The sequence below is a fragment of the Cryptomeria japonica genome, chromosome 5 (assembly GCF_030272615.1).
Source record: "Cryptomeria japonica chromosome 5, Sugi_1.0, whole genome shotgun sequence".
Classification (NCBI taxonomy): Eukaryota; Viridiplantae; Streptophyta; class Pinopsida; order Cupressales; family Cupressaceae; genus Cryptomeria; species Cryptomeria japonica.
This window is the reverse complement of record NC_081409.1, coordinates 121,064,181-121,073,842: the sequence shown is the minus strand read 5'-3', so window position 1 is coordinate 121,073,842 and position 9,662 is coordinate 121,064,181. Positions and strand designations below refer to the sequence as shown.

At 32.4% G+C, this 9,662-nt stretch overlaps 1 protein-coding gene across 1 annotated transcript; it reads right to left on the bottom strand.

The window, feature by feature from the left end:
* Positions 1-1,046: 1,046 nt before the first annotated feature.
* LOC131875744 (uncharacterized) lies at positions 1,047-3,648 on the bottom strand. The gene is made up of 4 exons (XM_059220387.1): positions 3,538-3,648; positions 2,420-2,548; positions 1,331-2,293; positions 1,047-1,052 (listed from the first exon to the last, which is right to left on the bottom strand). The coding sequence occupies exons 1-4, from the start codon at positions 3,646-3,648 to the stop codon at positions 1,047-1,049; spliced, it is 1,209 nt and encodes a 402-aa protein (XP_059076370.1).
* Positions 3,649-9,662: the final 6,014 nt, after the last annotated feature.

The window sequence follows — 9,662 nt, the reverse complement described above, 5'->3', positions numbered from 1 at the left end:
ATTCTCCTCCTCGGTCTGATCTAAGACACTTGATTTTGGCATCTATCTCATTTTCAACTAATTCTTTGAAAGCTTTAAACTTTGCAAGAGCCTCAGATTTTTCTTTTAGAAAGGCAACCCAAGTCATCCTGGAATAATCATCTATAAGTAGCATAAAATATCTTTCACCTTGGAAACTTTTTGTTCTGGTTGGTCCACATAAGTCTGTATGTATAAGCTCTAGAGGTTTTGATGAAGAGTATTCTTTGGACTTAAAGCTCACTCGAGTTTGTTTTCCAAATTGACATTGCTTGCAAATGATATTGGATGGTTTTGTAATCCTAGGCATATCCCTTACTGCTTCCTTTTTGCTGATTTTGACAAGATTGTCAAAGTTAAGGTGACCTAGTCTCTTGTGCCATAGCCAATTTTCATCTTCCTGAACAAAATTGCATGTTTCTTCATTTATCTCATTTAGAATATACAAGTTGTTTGCCGTTCTATGAGCATTTTCAATAATTCTTCCATCCTTTTTAATTTCACATCCCTTAGATAGGAATGTTACACTATGTCCTTGGTCACAAAGTTGACTGACACTTAACAGATTTTCTTTTAATCCTTTAACATATAGCACATTTTCAGTTTTAGTCTTTCTATAATCTAGGCTAAGTGTTCCTTTACCTTTTATTTCTCTTTTTGTGTTATCACCAAATCTTACTATTCCTTTATCCACTGGTTCAAAGGAGATGAACTTTTTTTTGTCCCCTGTCATATGCCTTGAACACCCACTATCTACATACCACTTATCCTTCTTGTTCTTTGCATGAAGAGCTATTTGAACAAATAGGGATTCTTTATCTTCTTGTTGTTTTTTCTTCCAAGTCATTCTAGACGTTTCCTCCCTTTTGATGGGTACATCTTCCTTTCTTGGTAAACTAGGAAAGATAGTTCTACAAAATCTGGCTGTGTGTCCAAAGTTGTGACACTTAAAGCATATTACATCATAATTCATTAGAGGAGAAAATGAATTGTGGTTCTTTGGAGTAAAATTAGAAACATTTCTAGTATTACTCCTACAATGTATTGCTTTGTGACCAAACTTATAACATGAAAAACAATGTCCCTTGAATAAATAATAATTATTAGTTGCATGTGGTTTTTTTTGGTAGGATGTTTTCAACACATTAGTGGGAGGATGAGATTTATGAGTATCATTCTTCCTTCTTTTATTTTCTACTATCTTCCATGACTCATCCAAGGTTTTTGAACTAGTAGCCTTGGCTATTTGATCTTCTTTACATCCTAGACCTGATTTAATGAAAGTAGGCCTTTGTGTTTTGAGAAGTTTAACCATTTTCTTGGTACTGTCTTCAAATTTCTGAAGTTTCTCCAAGTCTTGTTTTAAGGAGATGATTTCTAATTCTAATTTACTGCATCCTTCCTCTTTACTTTTAAGCTGATCTTTTATCTCTTCCTCATTCTTATTTGCTTCCTCTAATTGTATTTTTAGGTCTTCAATAAGTTTGCTTGACTCCTGTAATTTTGTCTTATATTTTGAAATCCTTCCTTTTAGCTTTTCATTTTTTTCATAAGCATAAAGTAACTCTTCTTCTAGATCTACATCCTCTTCATCACCCATAGCCTCTTTTTCTTCTTCTTTTTCATCTTCATCATCCTCAACTTTCATTGCCATGAAAAGAATTTCTTCTCCATCACTGCTGGACATATCTTCAGAGCTTTCTTCTGATGAACTAGAGCTTTGTTTAGAGTAGAAGCTTTTCTTATGTTTTGAGTAGTTCTTCTTGAAGTATTTCTTTCCTTTTTTCTTTGGATAGTTCTTCTTTTCCTCTTCACTACTATCGCCTTCATTTTGAGGACACTTTGAAGCATAGTGCCCTACCTTACCACAATTGAAACATTTAAATGGAAATTTGCCTTTATATTTGCCTTTGCCCTTTTTGAATATCCTCATGAAATAAGCTTTAGCCTCATCTGATTCACTGCTTGAGCTATCCTTTGGTGCACAGTTTTTGTTTTTGCCTTTCTTTGATATTTTGAAAGCTGCTTCCTTTTGAGATGGTTTGTCTTCTGTTCTCATTTCATAGGCTGTGAGAATTCCAAACAATTCATCTTTTGTCAATGTTTTCAAATCCTTCATTTCTTCTATGGCTGATACCTTAGGATCAAATTTCATTGTCAAAGTTCTTAGCAATTTCCAAACAAGGAGTGTGTCTTCAGCTTCTTCTCCCAATGTTGTGATTGCATTCACAATTTCATCCACATGCAAGAAGTAGGCAGCGATGTCTTCATCTTCCTTCATTTAAAGACTTTCATATTTCATTCTAAGTGATTGAAGCTTGGCTTCTCTTACTTTTTCATACCCTTCATAGATACCTTTTAATTTGTTCCATATCTCTTTGGCTGATTTGCAATGCATAACCTTCGTAAATTTGGAATCTACCAGACTGCATAGAAGGGCATGTTCTACTTTAGCATTATTCTCACTTTTCCTCTTTCCTGCCGTATCGGTTGGAGGAGTTGATGGAGGTGTGTACCCATCCACCATGGACTGCCAAACATCATAACCAAGTGCATTCAGATAGGCTTTCATTTTAATACTCCAAAATGCATAACACAATAATTTTGAGTGGAAACTCAATGCGGGAGAAAGCCACTAAAATGATATATATATATATATATATATATATATATATATATATATATATATATATATATATATATATATATATATATATATATATATATATATATATATATATATATATATGTAATTCTTCTTTTACAATTGTTTGTGAGCACCAACCCACTAGAAGCACCAACCCCCTAATTTTTGTTTTGTGAGAACCAACCCACTGGAAGCACCAACTCCCCAAATTTTTGTTTTGTGAGCACCAACCCACTGGAAGCACCAACTCCCCAAATTTTGTTTTGTGAGCACCAACCCACTCTATGAAAATCTAATTATATTTTGCACAGCACCCCTACACACAACACTTTCTCTTCAGATATATTCTTTTATTTTATTCTTCACATTCCACACATTACACTCCAGATTATTCTTGAATTTTACATCATACAGTATTTTAATATTTTCAATATTATGCACCTCTCATATACTGTTATAATTGGCTTCTTAGTATACATATGTGTAGTTGTATACTCCTTATTTTTATTCTGATAGCATCATATACGCCTGAAAATCTCCCTCCTTTTTCACTGAATAATTCCAGAATTATATCATACTCTACACACTTTCATTTCATAAAAATTACACTTTATATAGATTCCTTTAGAGACGTGAATTCCTTAGGAATGTCACCTGACTAGAAGCACCTCTTTGTTTAACATTGATTGCACATTATTTTATTTAATGATTACCAATAGTCCTTTATTAAAACAAAATCTTTCCAATCGTATCTGTGTCGCTAATTTTTATTTCTTTATCGCACCTTTTTATTTTAGTGTGATTTCTCTTTTAATTGCTCCACCTTTAATTAGTCATGAAAACCACTTCCTTTGTTAATGTAACCATTAGACATCTGTTCGTGCAATAGCTTCCACATCATCTTCATTCTGTTTACAAGGATCGCCGTCCCTTTTATTATCAACATAGTCTTCCTTATCGACCAAATTTGCTGTAATCACCATTATAATCCAACCTAGTCGCTATTTTAGATTGCACAATCTTCAAGTTACCTGGTAATGTATCTATGGCAGATCATTGTGAATCGTTGTCCAAGATTAATGCCATTAATTCAATGTTCTTCAATCTGTAGTCACCATAGTTATATTATTGTTGCTTAGTTGTTCATTGTCTCTGTAAACAAATCGTTGCATAGTATAAACTTATTAGTACAACCACTATCATTGACATTTCAATTAGAATCACCACCAGCTTTGTAATTTATTGGAATCGATGCTCTTAAACATGTCGACGGTATTATTTAGAGAGTCACTATTTATAATTGTTCATTTAATATCTTTCATCGCTGTCCATTTACATTTAACTTTTGCCTTTGTTTCTCCATAAAATTAAACTTTACTGATAAATTAATAAAGTCACTGCTACTGTTCGTCCATGATATCTGATTGTTTTACATCAAGATTGTAGATACAACTTTCACTTACGTTGATGTCTATGATGCTAAGTTTTGTACAATGAGCATTCATAATAACATTATTTCAATTTCATGATGACTGTGAGTCATTGTATAGGTATCGGCCATGCATAATAATATTGTCATTATCACTGACATTGATCGTTGTTGTTTTCTTTTGACGTTTCCACTTTTATACCGGTCACTGCATATTTTATTAGCTTATGGAATAGTGTAGTTGCTTTTCTCTTAAAACTCATCAATCTCCATGTCTATAATCGTTGTGCATATTAGATTGCTACTGTGTATTAGTCTTGTGATAGTCAAGCATCCTCAAAACATAAATAATGTTATAAGATACATAAATCACTAAAACTCATATCTATATTCCACTGCTTATCGCTGCATCTAATATAAGATTTGGCTACAAATTCTGATCGTTGTGTATTGTTTTTTATTGTCAATGAAATTGAAACCTTACGCCATAGTCGCTACCATCTCAAGTCGTCATTCTTCATTTTGTCTGCTACTCTTCTCATTTTTTATCGCTCCATAGTACATTGTTTATATTTGCTGATGATAAGATATTCTGGAAATGTATTTTTAATATTCTGGACCCATCCTTTTTTGACATCAATGACAATACTTTCATTAGAAAGGACATCAACTTATGAAGAATGCAATCTTTAAAGAAATGGTGAAACTTAAGAGATAGGACTACAAATAAAAGAGGATAATGTTGCTACCCAAGATATTTGAAATTGAAAAAGCATCACCTCTAATGAAAAAGATCCCCCAATTAAGTTAACTATTTGTGTCATAGGGTGAGGAGCAACATGAGAGGAAAGGATTTATGAGGCATTACCTTTCCACCAAGAAAGAGAGCAAGATCGGTTGAAAGGCATATACAATCATGATCATATTGTTCTTGAACAAATTCTTTAAATGCTTTACACTTTCCAATAGAATGAGAACCACCATGATGAAAAAGACAATATCCACTACCTTCTTTATGCTTAGTGCTAAACATCAGAAAGGGAAAAACAACATTATTGTCATACTTCAATTTCCAAAAGATTCTATTAGCCAAATTTTCTTGATCATAAATAGTTGTAGGCTTATTCTTTTGAGATTGAGGACAAGTGTTATTATTAAAAGAATAATGATTATCATCAATGGTTAAAACTTTGCCACTATCAATAAGTTCTTTTATTGAATTTTTAAAATTAGGACAAACATTACCATGATGGTAGTGAGTTTGATGAAATGAACGAAAAGGAGTTTTGAAGAAGAAGCATTTTAGCTGCATGAATAGCTTGTTGTCTTGCAAGATGATCTTTGAAGTATTGAATCCTAAGGAGGTCATCCATAGGAGATTTATTATCATTTCTCAGGACTTCTGTTGTATTTTGTGTAGGAGAGTTAATAGGGACTAAAATGCCTTGTTCAAAATTTTCAAGTCCTCATCCTCTAAAACCTTGTTTTGGTATTATATTAAAGCCACTCCTATAAGAAATTTTGAATTGAGACAACGAAGAAATATTATAATAAATTTTTTTGAAGTTTATAGTGTAAGGATGTTTAGAAGGAATCAAAGGATTAGTAGATGAAGAAGGAATATATTGTGAAGGAAGACATTCCTTTCTTTCATCATTCATATCCTCTTTAGTAGATTGGGAAGGAAGATCTTTATCATCTAAGACCTCATCTTTACCTAACATTATGTGAGGAGAGATTGTTAGATAGTTCAAATAACCGGAAGACAAATAAGAGAGGGGGGTGAATCGGTTGTCACAGATTATAGGAACCATTATCAATTTAAACTTTAATATCAGAACCCAAAATATTAATACCGAAATAGAAGATAAACAAATTAAGCATAAACAATAATCATAGAATAAAATCCATCCACATAACACCAAGATTTGTACGTGGAAAACCTAATAAAGGGAAAAAACAAGGTGGGAAGCCTATCCACAATCAAATAATATTTTTGCAGTAAGCATGTGAATTATAATTGAGGGGCCTACACTTTCAGGAAGGCCAACAGTTTAGAGCGCACCGCTCATCACAAAAGGAGCCTCACTGACTACATATAGATCCAAACTACAATCTGGAGAAGTGTTGAAATGCAAAAGATAGCATCTCTTATGCCTGACTATAGTTTTGGTCAAGCTCAATACCAGAGGACTAAATCCTCTCACATAAACCCAATTTGATCTCCAATGATTGACTAATTCCTCTACTTGAATGATATTACATTATTCGCACATTACATTCCTTGGCCATGACCTCCAAAATTAACCATGATAATCTACAAAGAGATCTTACATCTATATATACAAACCTTCGACCATAAACAATTAGGTTGGCCACCAAATAATAAACCAATTACATAATTACAAACCATGTCGGCCTTAGAACAAACAAATAATATCAACACATAAGACATCCCAAAAATACATCAATAGGTCCTATCCACACATTACATTAAAGCCAGTCCATAACCTAGATCAATCGGGACCAAGTATAGGTCCATACGCTTCAACAATGATCTCCAACCGCTAAGTCTCAAACATGATCACCAACATCATCCTGAAACTCCATCAGAAGCTGCACCAATACCACTTATGCAATTCATCAAAGATCTCCATCGAAATAGCCGTCGGTGAAACCCTTGCCGGAACCAAAAACTAATATTTTAAGCAAGCAGGATAGCATCAGATCTCCAAACCAAAACCAACTGATCAATATGAGTATAAGTATCATGAACAAGTTGATTCCTTCATCAGATTATACCAGAGCCTACCAGATCATACTGGATCTAGCTTAACCAAAAACCACTTAACCTATCGGGATCAGAAGGGTGTCGGTAAGTATCCAAACAACTAGTGTTGACATCAATGACAAAACATCAATGCAACACATAATCAATTCCACCAAATGGCCAAGAGATATATCATGAATGAAATACATAACATCATCTTCTCTACAAATGTTATGATGATTAAGATAGGCTCTAAAAGAATACGGAGAATCTAGAGAGATGGAAACACCAATATTTTGATCTTGCCCCCCTCGCGCAAGGGTATGTGTATGAGAAGAGGATGGAGCCATGTTTCTCTTCAATGCTTTCTCTCCATTAGAGAGATCATTGATAGGATAAATAGTTTGTTCTTCATTCACATTAGATACCATAGGAGAGGTACAACTATTAGGTTTTCCATTAAAATCTCTAGGAGTGGGATCTACAAAAGCTTTGAGGTGATTTACACAAGAAATACATTTCCCCAAAAACATCACCATTACACAACATACATAATAAATGAAATATTTGAGATCTAACAGTTGAAAAGGAAACAACCTAGAAATCCTAAGAATGCAATATGTCCATGTGCTATGAAAGAAAAAAAATATCAAGTGAAAGAAGCCATTATCTAGACACATGATTATAATAAATGCACATAAAAAGAAATGCAAACATATGTGAAATAGCAAATAAATCAAATTAATTAATTTCCATTATGAATATTTAAATTTAAATCCAGGAAAACTAAAATAAATTAGGATTTTATAAATAAAACCTCTTAATTTATGTAAATTGATGAGACTCACAAATTTGATTTTTATTTTATTTTGAGATTTAAATATTGAAAAATGTGAAATGAAATTTGAAAATGAGAATTTGAAATTTAAAATTTGAAATTTGAATTTTGAAATTTGCAAAATAATTGAATAATGCATAATTTTAGAAAATGATTATTCAATTAAATAAACAAATTGATTTGTGATTTTTGAAAAATTAGAGAATCATTGTGAAAAATTATGCAACCTCCTAGGAAATTTAAATTTTAAATTAGGTCTTTGTGAAAATAACCTCTTAATTTTAAAATTTAAATTTAAATTATCCACAAAACATTTAAATTTAAAATTACGGCCGCGTAAAATGAACCTCTTAATTTTAAAATTTAAAATTAGATCTAAGGTTGAAATGATTAATGGAAAATTGGGCAACTCACAAGATTAATTTAGATTTAAAAATTCAGACTCTTGAAATTAACCTCTTAATTTTAAAATTTGATCCAAGATTGCAATTTTGAATTTGATGCAGCTCTAAACTGATAAATTCAAAATTTAAACAACCCACGGACTAAATTTTTAAAATTTTCAAAAATTAGGGTTTTTGAAATTAATCAATTAAATTTAAAATTTAATGTTGAAATTTGAATTGTAGGTGGAAATTTGAATTTTAAAATTGAAAAAAAACTCAAATCTAAAATAATTCATCCAAATTAAGCAATTTACAAGATCAATTTCGAAATTAAAAATTAGGGTTTTAGTGAAATTAACCTCTAAATTTGTAAAATTTGCAAGGAAATCAAACTTGTAAATGAAAACTTGAATTTTGAGTTTCATACACTTAGATCTGACAACATAAATATGAATTAAGGGTGTAAAGAGTTGGTTTACCAAAATGTAATGTGGAAAATTGATTTAGGGTTTGCATCATAGAAGGAAGAAACCACTAAATCAATTTCACTTAGGACATTACATTCAAAAGAGGAGGGGAATCCACTAGATTCAATCACAAATTAGACAAGGACTCAATACTAAGTGAACTGAATTAATTTTGAATTTCCTCTTTTGTGAGATGAAATGCTGAAATAAGATAAAGTGCTGAAATATCAAGGTAAAAATGTGGAAACAATGAGCTACAATCGTCAAATTGTCGTACGCACCTGGATCTAAGCGATATATGCAGATTTAGATTTGATCCCCATAAAATATCAAAAAATGTTGAGACCATCGTGGTGGGCATCCTGGTCCTCTTACTTTTTTGCATGTCGAAAAGGGTTGATAGGAACCTGCAAATAATTCTTATTCTAAAGATTGTAGCTCCACACCTATTTCCTGCACACACAAAGAAGAGAAAATATTGCAAATACTTGAAGTAAATGATGGAAAGGTATACCTCAGATCTCCAATGAATAATGATGATGCTTTGCCTCTTGAATGTAGTCACATATTGGTGTAGACACGGTAGGAAAGTCCTCAAAGGGAAAAGTCTGGACTGTGCAACAAGAGTTACACAATAGAAACAACTCAATGTGATAGAGGCAATGTAGAAACAAACTATATTACATCACGAGAATACATTACAAACTACCGGCAACATGTGGGTTCACAAGATTTGGCACACTAGCCTAGTTACCTACATGCTCAAATACAATATCCAGGTTCAAGCAATAATGCAAGCCAACTTCAAACCTACTAACCTTCAGATTTATCAGCTCTATTCTAATCACTACCTTCTACATGCTTAATTACATTGATTTATATGATCAAGAATGATCTACGTCAGCCCAAGATGAAACAATGCTGATGAACAAGATGAAACATGTAAAACAACAAGGGCGGCCTCTGCCAAAGAGATCCTTCCATAAAATCCATAGAGTGAAATGTATACCTAAGGGAAGGTCACTTACATGCTATGTAAATGATCCACAAGATTCACCAATAGAAAATAGGTCCAAGTGGTTTAGATGTTCCAAGCTAGAAAACTCT